This window comes from Guyanagaster necrorhizus (genome assembly GCF_019112545.1).
Source record: "Guyanagaster necrorhizus MCA 3950 unplaced genomic scaffold BT62scaffold_45, whole genome shotgun sequence".
In the NCBI taxonomy this organism is placed as follows: Eukaryota; Fungi; Basidiomycota; class Agaricomycetes; order Agaricales; family Physalacriaceae; genus Guyanagaster; species Guyanagaster necrorhizus.
The window spans coordinates 134,586-156,239 of NW_025064924.1; the positions used below are offsets into that span (position 1 = coordinate 134,586).

The 21,654-nt window shown below is 47.9% G+C and overlaps 9 protein-coding genes across 9 annotated transcripts; 3 read left to right on the top strand and 6 right to left on the bottom strand.

The window, feature by feature from the left end:
* Positions 1–202: 202 nt before the first annotated feature.
* On the top strand, positions 203–3,066 carry BT62DRAFT_909942 (Creatinase/aminopeptidase; the record flags this gene model as incomplete). The annotated part of the gene is made up of 14 exons (XM_043183773.1): positions 203–534; positions 592–666; positions 716–878; positions 932–1,127; positions 1,178–1,318; positions 1,384–1,595; positions 1,651–1,809; positions 1,862–2,082; positions 2,136–2,247; positions 2,307–2,405; positions 2,462–2,576; positions 2,631–2,689; positions 2,749–2,868; positions 2,923–3,066. The coding sequence occupies 14 exons, from the start codon at positions 203–205 to the stop codon at positions 3,064–3,066; spliced, it is 2,148 nt and encodes a 715-aa protein (XP_043034277.1).
* Positions 3,067–3,510: 444 nt separating this feature from the next.
* On the top strand, positions 3,511–4,669 carry BT62DRAFT_937754 (adenylylsulfate kinase). Its single transcript, XM_043187392.1, has 5 exons — positions 3,511–3,579; positions 3,635–3,720; positions 3,783–3,932; positions 3,983–4,187; positions 4,240–4,669. The coding sequence occupies exons 1-5, from the start codon at positions 3,552–3,554 to the stop codon at positions 4,374–4,376; spliced, it is 606 nt and encodes a 201-aa protein (XP_043034278.1). The 5' UTR covers positions 3,511–3,551; the 3' UTR covers positions 4,377–4,669.
* A 174-nt stretch (positions 4,670–4,843) lies between these two features.
* On the bottom strand, positions 4,844–6,162 carry BT62DRAFT_923814 (uncharacterized protein; the record flags this gene model as incomplete). Its single annotated transcript, XM_043184547.1, has 4 exons — positions 4,844–5,319; positions 5,369–5,548; positions 5,603–5,929; positions 5,985–6,162. The coding sequence occupies 4 exons, from the start codon at positions 6,160–6,162 to the stop codon at positions 4,844–4,846; spliced, it is 1,161 nt and encodes a 386-aa protein (XP_043034279.1).
* A 357-nt stretch (positions 6,163–6,519) lies between these two features.
* BT62DRAFT_573061 (aquaporin) lies at positions 6,520–8,164 on the bottom strand. The gene is made up of 11 exons (XM_043181439.1): positions 7,947–8,164; positions 7,777–7,900; positions 7,680–7,713; positions 7,566–7,624; positions 7,464–7,515; positions 7,273–7,412; positions 7,036–7,213; positions 6,899–6,986; positions 6,736–6,846; positions 6,635–6,682; positions 6,520–6,555 (listed from the first exon to the last, which is right to left on the bottom strand). The coding sequence occupies exons 1-10, from the start codon at positions 8,072–8,074 to the stop codon at positions 6,646–6,648; spliced, it is 951 nt and encodes a 316-aa protein (XP_043034280.1). The 5' UTR covers positions 8,075–8,164; the 3' UTR covers positions 6,520–6,555; positions 6,635–6,645.
* A 1,142-nt stretch (positions 8,165–9,306) lies between these two features.
* Positions 9,307–9,816, bottom strand: BT62DRAFT_909798 (fungal hydrophobin; the record flags this gene model as incomplete). Its single annotated transcript, XM_043183763.1, is given in 4 exon segments — positions 9,307–9,354; positions 9,407–9,494; positions 9,553–9,653; positions 9,673–9,816. The coding sequence occupies 4 exon segments, from the start codon at positions 9,814–9,816 to the stop codon at positions 9,307–9,309; spliced, it is 381 nt and encodes a 126-aa protein (XP_043034281.1).
* An 802-nt stretch (positions 9,817–10,618) lies between these two features.
* On the bottom strand, positions 10,619–11,465 carry BT62DRAFT_573231 (uncharacterized protein). Its single transcript, XM_043181440.1, has 2 exons — positions 11,167–11,465; positions 10,619–11,112 (listed from the first exon to the last, which is right to left on the bottom strand). The coding sequence occupies exons 1-2, from the start codon at positions 11,327–11,329 to the stop codon at positions 10,859–10,861; spliced, it is 417 nt and encodes a 138-aa protein (XP_043034282.1). The 5' UTR covers positions 11,330–11,465; the 3' UTR covers positions 10,619–10,858.
* Positions 11,466–11,689: 224 nt separating this feature from the next.
* Positions 11,690–13,061, top strand: BT62DRAFT_937761 (Diaminopimelate epimerase-like protein). Its single transcript, XM_043187393.1, has 2 exons — positions 11,690–12,516; positions 12,567–13,061. The coding sequence occupies exons 1-2, from the start codon at positions 12,034–12,036 to the stop codon at positions 12,993–12,995; spliced, it is 912 nt and encodes a 303-aa protein (XP_043034283.1). The 5' UTR covers positions 11,690–12,033; the 3' UTR covers positions 12,996–13,061.
* On the bottom strand, positions 13,039–18,993 carry BT62DRAFT_909891 (multidrug resistance-associated ABC transporter; the record flags this gene model as incomplete). The annotated part of the gene is made up of 35 exons (XM_043183768.1): positions 13,039–13,211; positions 13,266–13,380; positions 13,431–13,510; positions 13,563–13,696; positions 13,748–13,885; positions 13,937–13,967; positions 14,020–14,277; positions 14,329–14,343; positions 14,395–14,599; positions 14,653–14,696; positions 14,754–14,943; positions 14,994–15,064; positions 15,121–15,215; positions 15,266–15,311; positions 15,361–15,450; positions 15,501–15,783; positions 15,832–16,068; positions 16,115–16,125; positions 16,178–16,278; positions 16,332–16,435; positions 16,484–16,534; positions 16,585–16,974; positions 17,024–17,092; positions 17,145–17,211; positions 17,260–17,366; positions 17,417–17,524; positions 17,575–17,604; positions 17,653–17,685; positions 17,739–17,760; positions 17,812–17,945; positions 17,999–18,036; positions 18,201–18,392; positions 18,447–18,734; positions 18,786–18,862; positions 18,917–18,993. 35 exons carry the CDS (start codon positions 18,991–18,993, stop codon positions 13,039–13,041), a joined length of 4,104 nt encoding a protein of 1,367 aa, XP_043034284.1.
* A 1,044-nt stretch (positions 18,994–20,037) lies between these two features.
* BT62DRAFT_923820 (uncharacterized protein) lies at positions 20,038–21,422 on the bottom strand (the record flags this gene model as incomplete). Its single annotated transcript, XM_043184548.1, has 7 exons — positions 20,038–20,219; positions 20,273–20,489; positions 20,542–20,655; positions 20,715–20,967; positions 21,011–21,034; positions 21,087–21,163; positions 21,213–21,422. The coding sequence occupies 7 exons, from the start codon at positions 21,420–21,422 to the stop codon at positions 20,038–20,040; spliced, it is 1,077 nt and encodes a 358-aa protein (XP_043034285.1).
* Positions 21,423–21,654: the final 232 nt, after the last annotated feature.

Sequence of the window (21,654 nt, forward strand, 5' to 3'; positions counted from 1 at the left end):
CACCTTCGTAACAGATTCGGAGAAGTATGATGAAGTCCCCAAGGAGCTTCCTCCGCTCGAAAAGTCGGGGAAGAGTGGACGCCTTCAGCGTTCAAACACTATGACTGGCACGAAGAAGTCCACACTATCCAACAGATGGGGGTATGGATGGGGATTGGGCAAGCAGAGAGAGAAGGAGAAGGAAGCGGAGCTGACCAGGGAAATGTCGCAGTCCCAGAGATCGAAGACTCCTTCTGTCGACCTACCTGTCTACCAGCCACCTGTACGCCAGAACTCCCAATCGACGCAAGCCAGTCGAACTACTCAGAACACGCACAGCACATACCGCAGCAAATCAACGCATCATTCGAATCGTTCAGGCCGCAGCAATGCCTTTGAGAGGCCCCGCGGCAGCAATGATTCTTCAAGCACACTTGTCGGATCTGCGCTTGAACGTAAAAACACTTTCGCTGATTCCTTGCGGGACGTGGTGCACACGTCGGAGAGATTAGCGGAGCTACGGAAACAGATGGAGAAAGAACAGCTGGATTTCTAGTGCGTATGCTACATCTCTTCTGCCTTACTGCTGCTCAATATTTCCATTCGACTTAGCATTGTGCCAAGCGAAGATGCTCACGGGTCTGAATATGTGGCGGAGAGTGACAAACGAAGGCAATATATCTCAGGGTGCTTGTTTTTGTTTCTCGCAACTGACATCCCGACTGACGTGAGATAGATTTTCGGGTTCTTCGGGACAGGCAATCGTCTCTAAGACGGAGGCTTACCTCATCACTGATTCTCGGTACTGGATGCAAGCAACAGAGCAATTGGATGCTAATTGGAAGCTGGTTCGTGCCGGTGCCTCGGGGGAACCAAAAGATTGGATAGACTGGCTTGTGGTGAGTGATTCCGTTTTCTAAGTTTCTCTAACAGCCATGGTAATATTATACAGCCGCGCGCCCATAACTCAAAAATTGGCATAGATGGACGTATGCTGCCGTACGAGCAAGCTATACTTATCAGTTCCAAGATCAACCCTTTGGGGGCAAAATTGGCGTATCCAGTGCAGAACCTCATCGACTTGATTTGGAAAGGTAAACCCACGAGGTCGAAAGAGCCCGTTTTCCAGCAACCGATACAATTTTCAGGTTAGTTTTTCCTTCGCGCAGTGCGAGCTTGTATCTGAGTCTTTTCGCAGGCGAAGAGGCCGCTTCCAAGATTGCCAAGGTCCAGGCGTGGATTAAGAACCAGCCTCCGGATGTCCCTTCCTACTCTCGCTCGGAACCAAAGCCGTCGCAATATCAGGTCGGAGCGCTCGTCACATCCTTGCCTCAGATAGGTGTGTATCATTCTTTCTGTTCGGCTACATGTTTTTGTTGACCCCAATTTACAATTTACTTACAGCGTACTTATTGAATCTGCGAGGTTCAGATATCCCATTCAACCCGCTCTTCCATGCATATCTCTTCATCGGACTCGACAGCGTTATCTTATTCTTGGAGGGATCCAAAGTAACTGAAAACATCGCCTCTTACTTGGAAGAATTAAAGGTATTGCGGCGAGACTACAGCGACATCTGGGCCTTCCTGCGCAAGAGAGAATGGGGTGAAGGCAAGGTACGACGCATTTTCTATTTGGGCTTTTGTATGGTGAATTGAAGTAGCACGGCAGATCATAATATCACCGCAGTCTTCTTATACTATCTCACTTGTGCTGTCGCACTACCGGTGTAGTGTACTACCGTCACATGTGGAATACATGATTTCAGTCAAGAATGAGACGGAGTTGAAGGGTCTGAGAAGAGCGTACATGCGAGATGGAGTTGCCTACGTGCGTTTAGCCCAAATCATTTACGACCTTTCCGACTGAACCATACGAACAGGTCCAGTTCTTGGCTTGGCTTGAGGACAAGCTGAATGCCGGCTACGATATCACAGAGTGGGAAGCCGCACAACGCTTAACAGAATTCCGCAGGAAGCAAGAGTATTTCATGGGCCTTGCTTACCAGAACATATCCGCAAGCGGACCGAACGCTGCTCTTCCCCATTACTCGCCCCGCAAGTCAGAAGCACGGATGATTGACAAGGGCACTCCGTATCTCAAGTGAGTTCCGGGTTTCTTCGCAAAGAGACATGTGAGTCTGACATATCATTTAGCGACTCGGGAGGACAGTACCGGGACGGGACATGTGACACTACTCGAACCATACATTTTGGTCGACCAGACGCGGAGCAATGTGAAGCATTCACAAGAGTTCTGCAAGGTCATGTATGTTTTTGGACTCTGCTTCTATAATTATGGAAATGTCCTCATGGTCCTATCTCTAGATTGCAATCGATACCGCTGTGTTCCCGGAAGGTACATCTGGCCGTCAACTAGACGTTCTGGCACGTCGAGCCCTGTGGAAGGAAGGCTACAATTACTTGGTAAGCGGATTGCGACCGAAGGTCATGACGTAATGCTAACAGCGGTACTGCGATAGCACGGAACCGGACACGGCTTTGGATCATTCCTGACTGTGCATGAAGGCCCGCAAGGATTTTCGAGTAATGTGCCTTTGGTTCCGGGGCATGTCGTCACCAATGAACCTGGGTTTTGTGAGTTGTGATCAATCACACTCGGGTGGCGAATGACTGATGTTTTTTGTATAGACAACGATGGGAAGTGGGGTATTCGTATTGAGTCGGCCCTCTCTGTGCGTCGTGTCACGGTATGTTCTAGGTCCATCTCTTCCCTCGTGTCCATCATTTGACTTCGCTCTTTGCTCAGACCCGGGGAGAATTCAATGGACCGATCTGGCTCTCGTTTGAACGTCTGACTTGTGTCCCCATCCAGACGCGCATGATCAAGGACAGCATGCTGACCAAGGAGGAGAAAGCATGGATAAAGGTGCGATTTGTCACCTGTGTATGCTGGAATGCTTATTCGTTTATCGTTTGACAGGATCACAATGCCGATTGTTTCAAGAAGCTGAAGCCTCTGCTACAGAGTGATAAGCGGACACTCAGATGGATAGATCGTGAGTCCAAGCGTGAAATAGGCCTTGCTGGTGCGGGTCCTGGAGGTCTGGTTGTTGACTGGGGTTAACACAGCCTTCCTTTCTTCCTTACTCTCTTTGAGAATCTTATCTCATTTCTGCTGTATATATGCTTTTGGATCTATATAAAGGCTTGGATTACTTACCTATCTATACCATTTTACTTAGGACGACCCTTCTCAATGTTCTTGGAATTCACTTCTAATACTTTTGTTGGATGTTCTTTTCAATCATATATATTAGATGTTGTACAACATATCTAATACGTAGTTTTTCAAAATGGATGTAGTTTTGTGTACATATTCTGATGGACAGTCCGAGTCGCGACAAGTATTCGTGTTGTCACAGTGATTGACGCGTCCGCTTTGTCAGGCGCGTGACTCCGTCATGCAATTATGGTGACAAAATGACGAGCCCTCCTTTCTGCACATGCAACTATGACCAACTTACTTTTTTTCCCAGTCCTTAATGTTCTGTATAAAAGGCCTGTAACGGTGCAGTGGATCGGTAGTACACGAGTATTCCACATCCCAAGATGGCCACAAACATTACTTTCCACCCTGGTAGGGCTAGTCTTGTATTGGGTGGAATTCATTGAAGACTAATCCGCGTTCCCAGGTTCCGTCTCTGCTGAAGAGCGAACAGGTCTCCTCACACAAAAGGGCGCCACTATTTGGTTGACGGGTTTGAGTGCTAGTGGAAAGGTACGATCGTCACGTAGCTGTTTGGAGGCTGCACGCTGACGCTGACACGCTCGTCGTAACAGTCGACCATCGCGTGTGCATTGGAACAGCACCTACTTCATCTCCACAAGTTCTCCTACCGCCTCGACGGCGACAACGTCAGATTCGGGCTGAACAAGGATCTGGGCTTTGACGAGAAGTCGAGGAACGAGAATATTCGCCGTACGAGCGAAGTATGTTCTTTCGCTCTCGTTTAAGATGTCTGTATTGATGGTCTGGGTAGGTCTCCAAGCTATTTGCAGATGCTTCATGCATCGCTATCACCGCCTTCATCTCGCCGTATCGCGCCGATCGGGCGTTTGCTCGGGAAATACACGAGCAAGCATCGTTGCCGTTTATTGAGGCGTTTGTTGATGCGCCTCTCCATGTTGTCGAGCAACGTGATCCCAAGGGACTATACAAGAAAGCTCGTGCCGGAGAAATCAAGGGTGAGTTGCGGCAAAAAAATCCCATGAACAGCGCATTCAAAATTGGCTGTAGACTTTACCGGAATCTCAGCACCATATGAAGCTCCAGAGAATCCAGAAATTCACATTGACACGTCGACGACAGATGTTGCGGAGAGTGTCCGAATTATTACCGACTATTTGAAGGGCAAGGGATATATATCCGAGTAGATAGAGGTTAGACATGACCATGTAGAAGTAGAGCTTGTATAAGTAATATTGCTGTTCGCCTTTAACAGGGTCATCTAAGACTTGACGCAAAAATACCAGGTCCAAGACAGCGGCGACCGAGTGGTTGCGGGCGGGCCTGCCTTGCGGAGTGCACAGAGTGGGTAGTGACATGTAGGAAAGAAATTGCGTAGTTGGGGGCTGTAGCGTGGCGCGAGAGACGGGTCGAGACTCGAGAGGAAGGGTGAAACGAGTGGCTGATTTTGTGGTACGGTGTCGAGGTCAAAGTGGCTATTGAAGTTTCGTGTCAAGGAATTTGGGACACTGTTTGTCGACGGTTATTTTACGAAGTGTCTGATTTGGGCCTAAAGGGTTACCAAATTGTATGAATTGGGAAAATGCGAATACAAAGCAATCCGAGATACAAACCGAGATATCAATGTCCTCCAATGTCAGATAGTAAACGGGGCTTACACCGCAAACATAAAATCTTCCAAGTCTTGCTCCAACTTCACGACCAAGGGGTCTTCTGCAGGCTTTTTCACCGTTCGCTTGGTGTTTGTAGCCGAAGATGCGTGCTTAAGAAGAGCCGCCGGCTTCTGCACGACCCGCGACTGTGTACCCGAAGTGGGTCGCATTGGAACGACTCTTGAACGCATCGATGCTGTAGTCACAGACTGGGATGTTGCTGGCCGTGAGCTCTTCATAGGAACCACTGGCTGACGAAGAGAAGTAGCAGTGGCGGGGCGCGACGTTGCTTTGTTGGCAAAAGTGATCGGCTTAAGTTTGGTAGATACTGCTGTACCAGTACGAGAAGAGGGATTAGGAGTAGATTTGGTTGCAGACACTGTCTTTCCTACAGTTCGTGTTGGTGTGGTTCGTGCAGACGTCGAATTAGGCTTAGGGTGGATGTCCTTGCGTATAACCCTCTTTGGACCGTCATCTTCTGTTATTAATGTCAACAGAGCGCTATAAACATGACGTCAAGGACGCACCAAGGTCTGGAAGAGGTAACAACCTATCCCACGCTGACATGCCCAGTTCATCATCCTTTACCTCTGGCAGTGGCGGAGGCTCGTTTTCGTAGGGTGGCCCACGAGCAATCTCAAGAAGTGTCTTTCCAACGGACTTATAATCAGGGAAGTCAAAACCGAACGGCGGGACATAGGGCATGTCTGAGGGAAACATGAGCGAGGTTGAAGAAGTATAGTGTCTTGAAGCAAACTAACCTAGGGTATTGGGCGCCATGTACTCAACTTCATCCAGATCATCCTCCAGCACTAACTGTTGTACCACAAGTTCGGGAGATCCTATGCTCACATCGCACTGCCAAGGATTTCCCGTGTTGATGGGCGTTTCGAAGCTCTTTGTCGCACTTCTGGGAACGCGAACGTGCCGCCTGAGGGAGCTTGGTCGAAGAATTGAATCGGGCGACGAAAGCTTATCAAAACTGAAGGTATAGGGTGTTTGGAACTGTACATCTGTGCGATTTGGAAAAGGCGTTTTGTCAACAAGTGGTCGCGATGGTGCTTGTTTGCCCTGCGTTCCTTCCTTGTCTTGTGCAGAAAAATAAGATATAGGTAAAAACTGAACAATGCGAGGGTGACTCACTGAACTTCCCTCCATTAAATGGTGTCTGCAGGAGTGTGTTCTTGCCTTTCCCATGAACAGTCGCTGGGCCTCTGTTCGCGTTTTCGTTCTGATGCATAACGCGCCCGGGAGTCTTGGAAAGCATTTGTCGGTGCCCAATGAGGTCATTGTTTCTTGAGATTGGACGGGAGGTCAACATGATGGTGGTGGCAAGGAAACCCGCTCCTCAGATTCAAAAGGTGCAAATCAACATCACATGACCGTGGCAGATTTGCCGACTAAAGCCGACGATTCCAGAACAATGTCTGACGTCCGAGTCGCTTTCTCACGAAACCACTGAATCCAAGATCGGCTCTAAAGCCCAATGCTCCGCAGCTCAGAGACGGTGTCTATGGAGGCAATATAACATGATGCCGTTACTGATCCACACCGTCGTCAAGTGGAGATGCTTCAAATCTGACTGCACATATAACCCTATAAAATGTGTCTACATTGGACGAACGTCATAAGGAAGTAATCACTGCAATACATAATATTTTATTGGTTGTGCATTGAAAAGGATCCACAGAGGCCATAGGCCTTAGGGAAACACCTGCATTCGGAGGTACAAATCATGTTGACCTCTGACGCAAACCATAAATTTGAGTGCGCTCACTGTGGAGCCGACATACTGTGTCTCTATTCAAACCATATCCGCAAGGCGCCTCCCAATTTTTCCGCTGCTGCATTCCAGCTCAGTCCGACATTTCAGATCATGAGAGAGGTTCCTTACCGCCTGTTAACAATACTTTCGTGTCCTTGGTAAATGAATACATCATAAAACATAGCAGCCACCTGTGCGCCTAGAATTGGTGCCATGATGGGGCACCAAATCCAATAATGACTAAAGCATGCCGGATTGAATGTTTTGTTACAAAACAACGAAACGAGCTTACTGTCTGAACGTGTAGACGGCTTTCCCGTAGCCGACCATGGAGGTGAGAAGTCTTGGACCTAGATCGCGAGCAGGGTTGATCGCGAACGCTGTGAAAATTGTATGAAACGTGCGGAGGTAAAGTGTAATCCCACTTACACGTCTCCATGCCCAAAGAAGCTGTTATTCCGAGGAAGGTTACGAAAAGCACGAGAGGGACGAGGCCACTCGGTGGTGCGCCATTACGCGAGTCGAGCACAGCAAGTAGGACGAGTACAAGGATTGCCGTTCCCAGAAATTCGGAGAAGAAACAGGAGACATTCGTCATGTAGTCAAGCTTGACGGAAAGAGGATGTGAATACAAACATTTCAAGGACCGAGTGGGAAAGCGCTTACGGGGATTGTGCCGAAGTTTCCTGCGGTGAGTAGAGTCCTGACTCCACGTCCTCCCTCCACGATATCAATCGCATGGAAGTAATTGGAATAAACAATTCCGGCACCAACAATTCCACCTAGTAATTGAGAAATAATGTATACTGTAGCAAAATTAAATGTTGATTCATCTCGCTAAAGTCAAACGGCCTTACCAGGAACTTTCTTCCACGGAAATCCGCGCCACGTAGCGAAAGCCAGAGTAATCTGGAACATAAGTAAACGCCACACAAGATTCGAGACGAGAAATGCGGTACCGCAGGATTGATATGACCGCCAGAAACACCACCACTCACCCATGCACCGAGTGCGATAGCTAGAAGAATCTTTCAATAAGAAGCACAACAATGACATGCCACATCAGTACAGACCAGCTCCCCAGCCCAAGCATACTGAGCCCCAGTCCTGAGATGCAAATCCGTTGAGTGACCGCGCAGCTTCTCTTCAGAATATGAGACAATTACTCACACCTTTGGGAGAGGACGCCACCCCTGTATTGGTGGACAAACCAGCTTGGCAGTTGACGCCGGTACCAAAGATAACGAGGAGCATCGTACCAGCGAACTCGGCGGCGGGCTCCCGGAGGATTTGGCTGTGGCAAGTTAGTCGACGTTGCGGACCTCGAGAGGTAGGCGTACCGATACTTCCACCACCAGTTGGGCTCAATCTGGACGTCGTGCATGGGCACGGGATCAAGATTGGACTCAGTAGGAATTTCCCCCAAGCTGGCGGAGGACTGGCCGAGTTTCTCTGAGGAACGAGACATGGGAAGAGACTGATACGCTGACTCTGAGCGAAAAAAAGACGAGCTCTACCGGGTTATATACACTCCGTCCGGGACTTTTTTGCTAGTCCTGTTGGCCTCGTGGTAGGGGTGATGTCGTTTACCGTTATGCAGGAAGGCTGAGTCGAACTGTCGACGCAGAGAGAGAGGCTATATGTTATTTTTACGTTCGTATCAAGTTTAGACAACCGAAAATCGGATCGAGGGCGCCATGCGGGGACAATACAGGGCGCGGTCCGATGCAAATAGGAACATTACGCAGGAACGGGTCCTCGGTTAGGACCCCACATGATAAGATCGAGAAAACTGTTCCCATGGGGTTTTCTGCGCAGAAACCCACGCGCGAGAAATAAGGCTTTTGTGGCTTGGATAGGCTTGGTGTAGGGGGTGGCCAACGGCAGTTTGATAGTCCCTGGACTCTGGGGCAACAGACCAGAGTTAGGGCGGGTTCAATTTGGCGCGGTCGGGTCATCGTGGACGAAAAGTCGCGTAATGCGTACGGCAGCGGCCCCTTTCGTGATGATTAAGCCAATACAGCGCGCCTAGAGGTGCTCGGAGAGAATCAGCAGTAGCTCGAGCACTGAAGTATCGATGACATCGGTGCGCCAAATGAACGAGTGTGATGATAATCGATGTCATACAGAAGCATCAAGATTGATCTCTACTTTCATCAAAATACTAATTTAGGCTTATTGCATGTGCCATTTCGTCGCAATCTTTCGACAATAAGTACAATGAAGTGCCTCTGGTCAGTAGCGCCTGAGCTTATCAACAATTTCGTTAACATCGAGGTTAATGACTTATGCGTGCTTCATCTAAGGAGCAACGAGGGTATTTTGAGTCTAACGAAGCTTAACAGAACTTGGTTCTCACCAGCACCGTAGTCGACGGAAACAGCCCAACTGACGTCTTCCGCGGATTCGCATGGACGGTAGCCGTACTGGTAAGTCCAAGGCGGAATATGATCGGAGTAGAAGCAATATACCTCCCTTTGCTCAGCTCGCTTGAGCCAACAGACCTAATATTGTTTGCAAGGATCCGAGGAATCTTCCATGCTGAGCATCAGAACTGCTATGTTCTGGCCACTTCTTCAAGTTCGCAAAAGCGGAAGAGCCAAAAAATGAGTATATGGACGAAGGCGTTCTAAATGGGTATCGTATGTGGTATAGCCTGAGCCATGAAAGAAACAAATGAATAGGTCTACCATGGAAAACTTACGCGCCAACGTTGATGGGAGTGCAACCAAGAGAAACAAAACCGTTCTGTTGTTTGTGTCAACATTCACTTCTTCAAGAAGGATAGCCCGATACTCACGTAGTCGTTGTTGCCACAGCAAACGGGCTGGTTCGCACACTGGGTGGTGCCAAGACCAATGACCGTGATGGGGCCGCAAGTTAGACTACTGCGGAGAGCATAAGTTTAGTTCGAGATGAACAGATATGCTGCACAAGAAGACCCACACTCCAGCGGTGATATCGCCGATTGGAATCCCCAGTAAACCGAGGACGTTCTGAGCGGCACTGGATTTGGGCTGATGAACGATATCGATTAGTTCGAATCGCTCCGAGGCAGAGAAGCACAGACTTGTAACACTGTGCGGATCCGGTGTTGCATTTTCCCCAGGACACGGTGGTGTTGGTGGATTGTTTAGGAACTACGCTTGTGGCAGCGAGGAGAGGCAAAGCCAAGAGGGCAAGAGAGACAGTTGAGAGACGAGAGAGCATTTGAAGGAGGATGTTGATTGTTTAACGACGAATGTTGCACGACTTGAGAATTAACGTAGCCTTTTGTACCTTCAGCTCTGACCGACTCCAGGCGTGGAGATAATATTGGTTCCACTATTTTCAAGAACATAATCTGATCAGCATGACGAATGATTGCCCGAACGTTTTGAGAGCAGCAGCGCCACAAAGGAGAGAATGTTGCGTTCACTATTATCAGCTTTCTATTTTCTGATTTACGAGACAATTTTTTTTTCTTCTGCTAGAATTCGTGGTGCAAAATGGTTCTCTGCGGGTTCCCTTCGCTTCAGAATTGAAAGTCGATGAGATATCTAAAGGAAGAATGGAATTACCACTCTAATCGCAATGTCTCTCTGGCTCGACGATTACCTCCGGACATGACCTTGGTGGTGAACAAGTAAGTATGAGTCATCCTAGAAAGAGAGCGCGATAGAGCGAGTCCTGGATCTAAAAACCGGACTGGCGAGGGTAAGAGTTCCAAACTGGTTTGCGACTCTGAGAACTTGAAAGAATTTTCAAAGCACGAACATCCACAATGGGGTGGGGATCCAAAAAACGAACGAGAACTTTTTAAAGTGTCCTCCGATGGTTTTGATCACCAGGCTACATAAAACGCTATCAATGACTTTGAAGTTCATGTAAAGCGCAAATAGATGAACCTTCGGGCGCACAACAGAGGATACGAGTCAAGCAGCGTTCATCGCAAAGTTGGACCTCAGCTACGTACAGCCTCAACTCTTGAGCATTCTGACACGCAAGATGAAGAGTCCATGAATGTCCGAATCCCGAAAGCCGAGTCGGGGATACGTGCCGATGCACTAGTCACTATAGCCTCCTTTCCCCTTTGCTCCGGCAAGGGGAGGACCCTCAAGTGGACAAGAAAAACGAAGTGGCGGAAATGAACAGAGGTAATTACATAGGGCGTGGAGATTGAACGGTTAACGAGACTTAGCGCCTAAGGCCGTCCGCCCTGAATGCTGAAGTACGTACCCACCCGCCCAAAGAGGGATCGAGAGTCCCGAATTCATGGTACCCCTCGACAGCCACCGAGCACCTTTATGTTGGAAAAATATGCTTCAAAAACCTTCCTCGTAAGCGTCCGCCACATTACCCACAAGAGCGTTAGCTTCCGGAGTCCTAGGAATCCAGCGTCTCTTCGGGAAGAGCAGTTGCCATGAGAGCAGCCAACAATTCCCTGACCTTTCTGTTGGGCGTTCTGAGCTGTCTCGAGCTCACAAGTAGTAGCATTGGAAACGGTCGTTAGACGGACATTCCAAGCTACGATTAAAGATGAGAATATTCTCGAAATCATCTTTATAGGCTCAAACATACGAGCACCAGAGCGCACCATTGGTGCCAGAAAAACGCCATCCTTGAAGTCATTAAGAGTTAAATGCTCTATCTTGGCACGTTTTGCATTTCTAGGAGGGGAAGTGGAGGGAGCTCTTCGTGTCATGTTGAATACGTTGAGGCAAGCACTCGTCCTTTTTATCATCAACGAAGAAGAGAGTAAGAGTCAAGTGCGAGATGGATCCCGAGAACGTAGGAAGACGCCATATACGTATAGCGTTGTCCTCTGGAGAATATCTGGATGAATCGTGCGTAACTTCAAAATACGTGTACCCCAGACAATAACGGCATGTGTATCAGGTCACCTCCGCAGTGAGAGCAACGGAGCATATGCAATGAAACTTGGTGAAGCGGACGGTCAAGAAAAGGGTGTATTATGCCGTCAGCAAAGAATGTCAATGAAGAGATTCTGGGCGCAGCGCCGAGTCATTACACATGCAACAGTGGGAAGAGGTCGAAATACTTATTCAGTCAAAGCATTCCTGGATGTATGCGGTCGTAAAACACACAACTCTTGTGGCTTCGTTTTGGATGCTGCAAGCTAGGGTCGGTATACTTCCAAATAAACGAAAATGACATGGTGATAAGAAGGTGAGCCGTCGGTGCTAATGATGGTGCTGATGGTAACGGAAAGAGCTGTGGCATTGGCATCGTGACCCTCGTTGTCTTCGTACTCTCACCACTGTCGTCCAATGACTTGTATCAATTATCTTGAATCTTTTGGCGGCCCCGACTGTTGCTCGTCGGTCGGCACATATGCTATCAGGGTCGAAACGTGGCGGCAAAGGCAGCCCTTTTCAGGCGATTCCGTCCGACGTTGGTAAAAGGTATACTCTCGTCGCAGCCACGATGGCGGCGCTGCATTATACCACTCTCGACGTGTTTACAACGACGCCATTTCGAGGAAATCCATTGGCAATCGTCCATCTATCATCTCCAGAGTCATCTCACGTATCGCAGCAGCAACGAGTGCTTATCGCTCGCGAATTCAGTTTTTCAGAAACAGTCTTCGTTCATGACCGAGAAGAATTACCAGACTCGGGAGCCGTATTTCCCATCTCCATCTTTACCCCATCCCAAGAGCTGCCATTTGCTGGTCATCCTACAGTGGGTGCAGGATGTTATCTGCTATCGAAAACCGGCAAGGACAAGCTCACATTACGGACGAAAGCCGGGGACGTATTGGTATCCCGCGAGGACGCGGGCGTGCGCTTGAAAGTACCTGTTGACTTCAAGGTGCATACACCATACTTGAATGATATTCTGAAGGCGAAGCAGCCCGCCTTGAAGGATAGCGACTACGTTAACGGCGTGGATGGTGCAGAGCCGGTGGTATGTTGCATTCCTCTGAAAAATCTTGCGTCCCCTCAGTAATAATCCAGGTTTCCATCGTCAAAGGAATGACCTTCATCATGGTCGAACTTTCTTCCGAAGAGGCGCTAGCAAAGTTACAGCCCTATGCTCAGTGGTTCAGCTTGCCAGATGAATATCTAGGAGACTGGAAGGGAGCAGGAGGACCTGCCAAGCTGTACGCGTTTGTGCGAATGGCGGATGGGACGATACGGACTCGAATGTTCAAAGGGAGCTACGAGGACCCCGCTACAGGGTCTGCTGCTTGTGCTTTGGGTGGCTGGTTGGGACAACAGAACGGTGATGGCAACTGGGCATTCAAACTTGTACAAGGGATTGAGATAGGTCGGCGAAGCGAAGTCAGGGTATTCTCCAGTGTCTCTAATGGAGAGGTGGCATCCGTTGAGCTGGCAGGCAACGCAGTCCAAGTCATGGAGGGAAAGATGCAGATATCTAATTAAGGGTATGCCGAGAAGTGCGTGGAATATATATGAGCTACTAAATCTATATGGCTGCTTTTCCGTGATCTATCCGAATGCGCTCAATGTCGGAACGTTGTAAGTTTGCCTCATTGCACAACGACTTGAAGATAGAATCCTCTTTGTCGAACAAGTTCATGACCGTGTCGAACTCTGCCAGTTCTCCGGCATCCATCACCATTACACGGTCGTAGTAAGCTGTTCAAAATGATGTGAGTTCGTGGTCCTAGTTCATATATAGGTGGAGCTGACCTATTGTATTCAGTCTGTGGGCTATGCAAAGCACTGTCGAAGAAGAAAATTCGGTTTGGATCGTCCTCTGTAGTTTCGCATCTGTTTCGACATCCACGCTACTCGTCGCTTCGTCCTGAGCAATATCAATAAGCTGCCTGCCATCAATGATCATACCTAACGTACCAGAATAATGATTCTACTATTTTTGACCAGCGCACGGCCAAGAGCGAGCAGTTGCTTCTCACCCGCACTAAAATTAGACCCTGGAAAACGCTCGTCAGTATACGCAGCAAAAAGATTGTGGGATCGTCTTACCTTCATCTCCTACGGTCGCATCCAAGCTGAACTTGGCCTCAGCTACTGCATCCTTGACGCCGTCCGGAGGGAGAAGCCACGAGCGCTGGAGAACCGATATGAGTTCGGCATCCGTGCGTGAGCCCTGAGGATCACTATGTGGCGTTAAAAAACAACCATGACCATCGAGATGAAAGGTATCATACAGGTTATCCCGTAAAGTTCCCAGAAACATCGTCGTATCTTGAGGTACTAGTGCCAGGCGGCCTCTAAGGGTATCGAGTTCTATTTTGCTGATGTCGTGGCCGTCTATCTCTACCCTTCCTCCTTGAAGTTCGACAATTCTACAAAATGGTTGAGTTAATCTATAAAAGGGTACAGGAAAGATACCTCACCGAAAGAGGGCCTGCAGTAAGGAGCTCTTGCCTGTCAATCTAGATCAGAATACTCGTACAGGGCTGCTGAAATTTGAAATCACCTGCTCCGGTCCTGCCTACAATTCCCACCTTCTCGCCGGAATTGATTTTGAAGCTGACGCCGTGAAGGACGAGTGGGAGTCCTTCCCTATAGGCCAGGGAAACGTCTTCAAAACTGATAACGCCTTTTTCAGGCCATTCAGCGGATGGCTCGTCCGGTGGAATGGTGTTCCCTTCCGATGTCAACTCTGTATACACCAGTACACGCTCCACCGCATTCATGTTCTGCTCATTTTGTGCGAATTGGGATACCATGTCAGCTAGATGACGGATTAGTGGATGTGACCCGGGACCGTGAAATGTAAGCTTACAGAAAATCTGTGTGACTGGAAAAGATTTGTTAAAGACCGCCCCGAGTAAGCATATTAGGGACCTACTGTTCAACGTATACGTCAAGACAACTCCGATCTTGGACGGGTTGACGGTATTTCTATATCCAGCGGCAAAAAGGGCTATTCCGAGGATGAGGACGTTCCCAAAAATATCGAGACGGACACTGAGCCATCGTTGAATGGAAATAGTCATGTAATATGCCCTGTTCTCCAAGTCGAGTCCAGATTCAGCATTCCTAATGGAACGGTCCTGAGAGAATACAATAAATAAGAACTAAGAATTCTTGCAAACCCGTACCATACCTGTTCACGGAACGCTCGTATCGTCGCAAGACCAGTCAATGTTTCTAAACGCGTCCGTACTTATAAGTCACGTGTTGTTGTGGTGTGATGCCACCACAAACCTGAGTAAGAGCTGTATAAAGCTGAACGCATAAGGGAGTCAAGTCGCTTGGTCTCCACAGACGATCGACGGTAATACATCGCCACCAAGTAGTACAGAACGATCATGGGACCAAAGATGATCCCAAGGAGCGGAAATGTGTAGAAAACGAGTGCGATTGTTCCAACGACGGAACTGAAAGTGGTAAGGAACTGTTGAATACGATCAGATGGGATTATCAACGGTACAAGATTCGCAGTACCTGCGCGAGAATTGTGGCCAGTTCATTATCCAAAGTGTCTTGGTCCTTTGAAAGTCTTGACAATATCCGACCTATCATTGATGCTTCAGCTCGAGGCATACGAACTGCAAGAATTCGCAGTTCTCACCGACAGGAGTCGTGTCGAAGAAAGAGACCGGAGATCTCAATACTCTTGACAATGCAGTTTTGAACAGGGATAAGCTAGCAATCAATGCAGCCATGCTATTGTGGACCGTTAATTCGGGAGCAAAGCGAAGATAAAGCTTACTGACGCAAAGCCGGCTGTCACTAAGAAAGTAAAGACTGCTTGGGAGATGCCTGAAATGACATTGGAAAACGAATGCGTACGAGTAATATGAAGAAGTACCGAGACCGGCGTAGACAGCCATATACTGTCCTTGGGTGAATCCGTGAATACTTTCTCCAGTCCAGAAACCCAAAAAGAGGTTATTTCCGACTGAGGATATGGATAAGCGACAACGGTATAGGGTGAGAAAAGGTGCTGACCTTGGGAACACTGGTTCAAGACTAGCAGAGACAGCAAAATCGGTGCCCAGATAACACCTCCAGCGAAGCGCAGGTAGTCACGATACGTCGTCCAAGTAACAGCTCCAGTATATCTTTCTTCTGTCTGCATGAGAGCTCCCTTCTTGTCTTTCAGTGTGTCTGTGCTTGCTTTCTCTCCCTTGATGTCAACAACGTCGCTTTTCTCCGGCGTATCTTCGTCGATCTCCATTGTCCCATATTCTTCCATGATACGAGAGAAGATGACACTACTATCCATAAGGTTCTGTTCGTATACTTAGCAAGCAGATGTCTGTGATGTTGAAGTACGCACAGCGAACGTTCCCTGCTCTTTAATTACGCCGTCGTCGACAACATAGATGTAGTCCACTTTATCTAGGACGTGCAATGCATGGGTGACAAGAAGCCTCGTTTTCGAAGCAAGGGGTCCCTTGAGCAGACAGTTATCTAGGATAGCCTTGCCAACGTACGCGTCTACGGCTGAGAGCGGGTCATCAAGAAGCACTATATCTGACGGGGAGTATGCAACACGGGCCAAGGATACGCGAGCCTATACGAGTGTCAGTAAAATGATGAAATGATGATGCATAGCTCACTTTCTGGCCGCCTAAGGAGACGTTGAGATAGACCTAGAGAGAAAATAAGATAGAAATACGCACCACTCAAATTGATTCCCTTCTCGCCAATTTCCGTTTCTTCTCCTTGGGGAAGCATGGCAAGATCATGTTCCAGGCTGCAAGCGGTAATAACTTGTTGGAGTCTGATTTTCATTAGATCAGGGTAAGCAAAACAGATGAGCATACTGTTACCGACCTATCTTCGTCGAGGTCTTGGCCAAACAAAATGTTCTCTCGCACAGTGGCATTCTTGATCCAAGCATTCTGAGGCGCGTAGGCCACCGAACCACCGAAAATAACCTGCCGGGGAGTTAATAACGCAGCAGCGCACAATTCACAGCGACGTACCTCGCCCTTGATCCGTCGCATTTCACCGATCAGGGCTTGCAAAATCGAACTCTTAAGGTAGCGTAAGGATAAAAGGAAGTGCAGTAGGACATCATTCATACCTTTCCGGAGCCGACACGGCCTACGATAGCCACGAAGCCACCCTTAGGAATAGTCATGCGAAGATCTTGGAGTTCGAAGGGTTGATCAGTTGCCGTTTGCGAAGAAGTATCATCGACATCTGCCTTCGAGAGGGGCAATGTCTTCTGTTTATCCCGCTTGTCAGGTTTCCCACCACGAGGAGGTCCAAACTTGAGGCTGTCGGGTCGCTCCACCGTTTCCCAAGTAAAGGTCCCGTCGACTTCCACGGCATGTTTACTGTCTTCATTGACGATGTATTGATTGGAAAGTTCCTCGGCCGTCAGAAACTTGGAGATACGACCTAATGCCACTAATGCATCGGAGACGGCAGTGACAATTAGAGGTAAGAACATGAGAGGAGTTCGAATGATCTAGAGGCGAGATTCAACAACGGATGTGAGAAGAACCGTGGACACATACATTGAAGAATTGTAGAGAACTGAAGATGATGGCAATATTGAGACTGTGTCCGGTGAGCCCATAAGTAATCTAAATTTGTCTTGTCATCGAAGTACTTTTCATTACGCAATGAGGTGCTTACAAATGACAGGACCGACGAAAGAACAGGAATGAAAGTGACGATGGCAATAAGTCCCGCACGGGCAAGCCTATATGCATCCGTTAGCTGCTGGTCAAAGGAATCAACGACTACATACGCGGCTTGCTTGATAATGCTGATTTCCTTCTGGCGTAGCTTACCGATCTGGAACGAGTAGAAACTCTCCCATGCGTAAAATTTTATAAGTCGGATGCCTTGAAGAACCTAGTAATGATCGGTCTCAACTTATCCGGCAAGGAACGACCGACACGCACCTCTGTCGTGCCTCGTACACGAGCGTCTGTGATCTTAATGCTCTTCTTTCGAAGACCAAACATGATGCGACCAATGTATAGTTGCATCGGAAAGCTGAAAACGAGAACCTATGGAAAGTATGTGGGCATGATATGCAAAAAATATAAAATAAGCATACACCAAGGCCAACCAAGGCAGAATATCCAAGCTGTTTGTTATTAGAAAAAGAATGCTGTGACAGAGAAAACAGACGAACGTTATTAATCAGGAGCCCAATAACAATTACAATCTACGCCCGATATTTAATGACCAAAAAACACGAGCTGTGGATGGATACATTACCTGGATTGGAGCCACCCATGCGCTATACGAATATTAGTCAATGAAATGCTGTGAATGATACAGGATAACTTACTTGTGGATATACATGCAGAGCCGGTCAAGACGACTTGCATCTGAAGAAATCATGGTAGTAATCTTCCCAACACTATGCTCAAGCCGGGCTCGTCCAGAAAGTCTCAAAGACTTTCGAAAGATACTCCCAATGATCTAATATAAGGGCTCAGTGCGCAAGCAATGTGAGAACCGTGCCAATGGCTTACTCCGGTCCTTAATAACAACCCAGTTATCATACTGACTGCTTTTAGAATCAGCTCAATCATGAGATGGAGATGGGATCGACGGCGTACACTGAAAATAGTGATTTGTGAACTGTGAAAGGCAAGTGAGTAGATTTATCAGATTGCAGAAATATTACCCTACCAAGCTGGCAGCTTCTGTGATCTAGGTGAGTATGCGAGAAACATGAACTCAGGGCCGTCATACCTTGCATCACAAAAATCGCAAAGCCAAGTCCGATGCCGTAGCCAATTCCCTTTGGACGTTCCATTACTCCCGATACTCTTTGTTCATCCGTCAGACGGTAGTAGTCATACGACTCAGTCAACCATGTCAGTAGGAGTTTTGTCACCAAAGGCGTGGCGGTCTTCAACGTGTCTAAAACGCAAGAGTGATTAGGATTCATTCAGGATGATTTATATAGCCAATTACCTCCGACTAGTTTGCATACTCCAGCAGACCAGAAACGAACAAAGAATGTTCGATGAAGTGCCTTCGTTAGAGACGAATCGTATTTTATAGTTGACTTCCTTTTAGCGTCAGGTGCACGATTTTCAGCGTTTTCAAGTGATTCCCTCGAGTCAGGAACTTCAGCGTCGTTAGGAAGTTTGTGACGGAGGGGGAAAGGCCTTTGTTCAGGAGGACATCGAGAGTAGAAGTTGATTTCTACATCATCAGTGACCGAACCGGTAGTATGTTTCTGGGGTAGCCGCCATAAATCTAGAAAGGGATGATAAATATGATGTGTTTCACACGACTCAGAACCCTCACCTTCTTTTTCGAGAGGCCTTGAGAAGCCAACGGCAAGAAACGGGCCTAACCATTGGAAAATCAACCTTGAAAGAATTCTGTGGAATCAATTTTAGTAGGCGATGGGAGGAGTCTAGCATAAAAGTACGAACGCCGCGTCCTCCTCTGGTAACACATGGTCACCTGCAAAAGCAGGAGGTGATGGTGGCGGATGAAGTGGATTGAACATTGCGATGGGCAAATGGACCGTTCGAAATCCCAAGATGCTAAGAGTTATTAAAGCCTACAGAAGGACCAAAAGCAAAGAACATGCGTCATTCGGCAAGGGCTCGCATTCGCATGACTCTAAACGGTATAAATACATCGATCCAGATCACGTAGCCGATCGGAGTCGGGCAACCGCGGCAACACGGATGTGTTGGCGCTATTCGCTGACAGTTTCAGCGTAAATTTGCACTAAGAGGGGGTCCCTGTGGTGATGAGAGATGCAGCGATTTGTTTTGCGACGCGAAACAATCGCAGAGTTGGCTTTGAGGGAAAGTATCACGAATTCAACATCGTTGATTGGATGATGAGCTGAGTCACAGCTTATCATGCTGACACGGGAGGTGCCTGCCTAAACTTAGCTCAGTGATGGCGTCTCCGCAGCCGTTCCCAGGTCGCTCCCAAGTGGTATCCAATACAAATCCAGTGAGACGTTCGCAGTAATGACTGCTTGTACTGTTGTACTTGTTGGAAATCCTCGGTGTTGCGCAGGGTAGACTCCGGGCTGGTAAGGCCGGAAGGTATGAACTCCTTATTCTGCAGCTCCTACAGAGCTCGTATTTATACTCTCCAGGCTTGTATCTAGAATTTACTACAACTTTCTCTTTCTCTCGAGCTTACTCATCAACTCTCGGCATGATGCCGGATTGCCCTTTCTAGAACTTTCCAGCAAAATCCCGACAGTACTGACCAACATATAACCCATTAATCTCAGAACACTTCTCTCACTGTCAAGTCGCTTCAAGGCTGGGCTATCAATTTGACATACTGGACTTCAAGAGGCTCCACATTTAAGTTATCTCAATAGCTGTGTGGTCTGGACCCACGAACCGTGTAGTACGTGCATGGCGAGGCCTGTGCCACATGTCATCATGGCATTGTGATCTCAACAACAAAAGAACCAGATGAAAACATACATATGTATCAGACAGTCAATAAGTGTTATTCAGATAGTAACACAGAGGGTGGGTTAACACCATACACCATAATACATCAGTATAGAACTAGATCAATGTTTCACAGCGGCATTAGTCAATTTGGAGACTTCAACGAAAGCATCAAGCAAAGAGGGCACAATGAACGGGAATTTGCACTCCCTCCGAATGTCCTCGAGCACCAGCTCGTACTCAATCCTCTTCTGTCGTTCGATTTCAATCTCTACCTCAAGGGCTCTCAATCGGATACGACAAGCTGCAAATCATATGGGCATAAGAACAAGAAATTCTATAACAAATGCTACGAACCGAAATCCTCCACAGATGAATCACACAAAGGGATGTCTGTAGCACCTGCATCTTTCAGTCGTTCCCTTATCTCTGCTCGCTTTGCAGCGAGGCTGGTGACCTCCCGGTTGAGATGCTCTAGCTCTTGCATTAATTGTGTTATCTCTTGTTCACGATAGACGCGTTTCGCCGGCGGTGGTGTTGACACAGAATCTGGGCGAGATACGCATATACCGGTCTAACAATACAGCACTTAGCATCAGTGTTTTTAAGTCAATGGAAAGGTTTACATGTGATGGTAGCATCTCTTCCGCATGTGAGGGGGCGTCGTTGGCTGATAGATCTGCTTTTGGAGAGCACTGGCTGAGTGGCAGCAGGTTTGCACCGTCGTGGGAAAGTGGTGCCTAAAGAGGCATTCTTGAAATTGAGTCGCTCGTCTTTCTGGGAATGTTGCTCTACTTACCTCTAATCCGGGTTCCATTTCAACGGCACTTTCAGTAAGCCTTTGTGATGTAGCATCCTCTGTTGAGCTCAGATTTTGGGGGTATACTGACACGCTTGACGGCTGCGCAGTGGGCTCGGATGAAGGTGAAAACTCTGCCACCTTGGCGGATGATGCCGAAAGAGAAGGGCGACCTCTTCTCTTCAGAGAGACATGGTTGCAGTTGGTAGAGTTCAGCTGAGTAAAGATGATGTCCTTCAGTGTTTTGTCAAGTCTGTCAAGATTAGAACAGTAGTGGAAAGGGAAAGATATCTCACTCCTCTTTGTATACCATCTTCTGACTGAAAAGTTCGTGTCAGTGTGGATGACCTTCACTCAGACAAACTCTTGTACATCAACTGGCCTGTTAAAATTTGCAACCAATCTTTCGATGGGCTCGCGATTTTCCCGACTAGAGTATGATGTAAGATCTATTACCAGTGCATGGGATCAAGAAAATCAGGAAAGAAGGTAACGTACGCTTCTTTCAGTTGTCTCCCAGTACAGATCCAGGACTCCCGTCGACAATATCAGGACATTGGATGCCTCGGGGTGGGGAAGTGAGAGCGAAGTCAAGTCGGCAAGGAGGAACTTCAAAGCATTGTCCAGGCCTCCGGGGTAGAAGATTGCAGCCTTGCCGGGTAGATAAGTGACTCGAACAGTAATTACGATGGCACGACCGGAAACCATGCTATGAGAAAGAAGCAAGATTGAACACGGAGGTATATTGGACCGCTCCTTGAGTCAAGATCATAATAAGCCGCGTCGGGGGACAGGTATCAATTGTACTCACTGAAAAAACTGTTGTAAAATTGTCAGAAGGAGGACCAAATGTCTGAATCACCTTGAAGGAGAAATAGCAAGACCAAGACCAAGACGAGAAGCTCCTTGGGGAGGAGATGGGAGAAACTAGCCAAGTGCA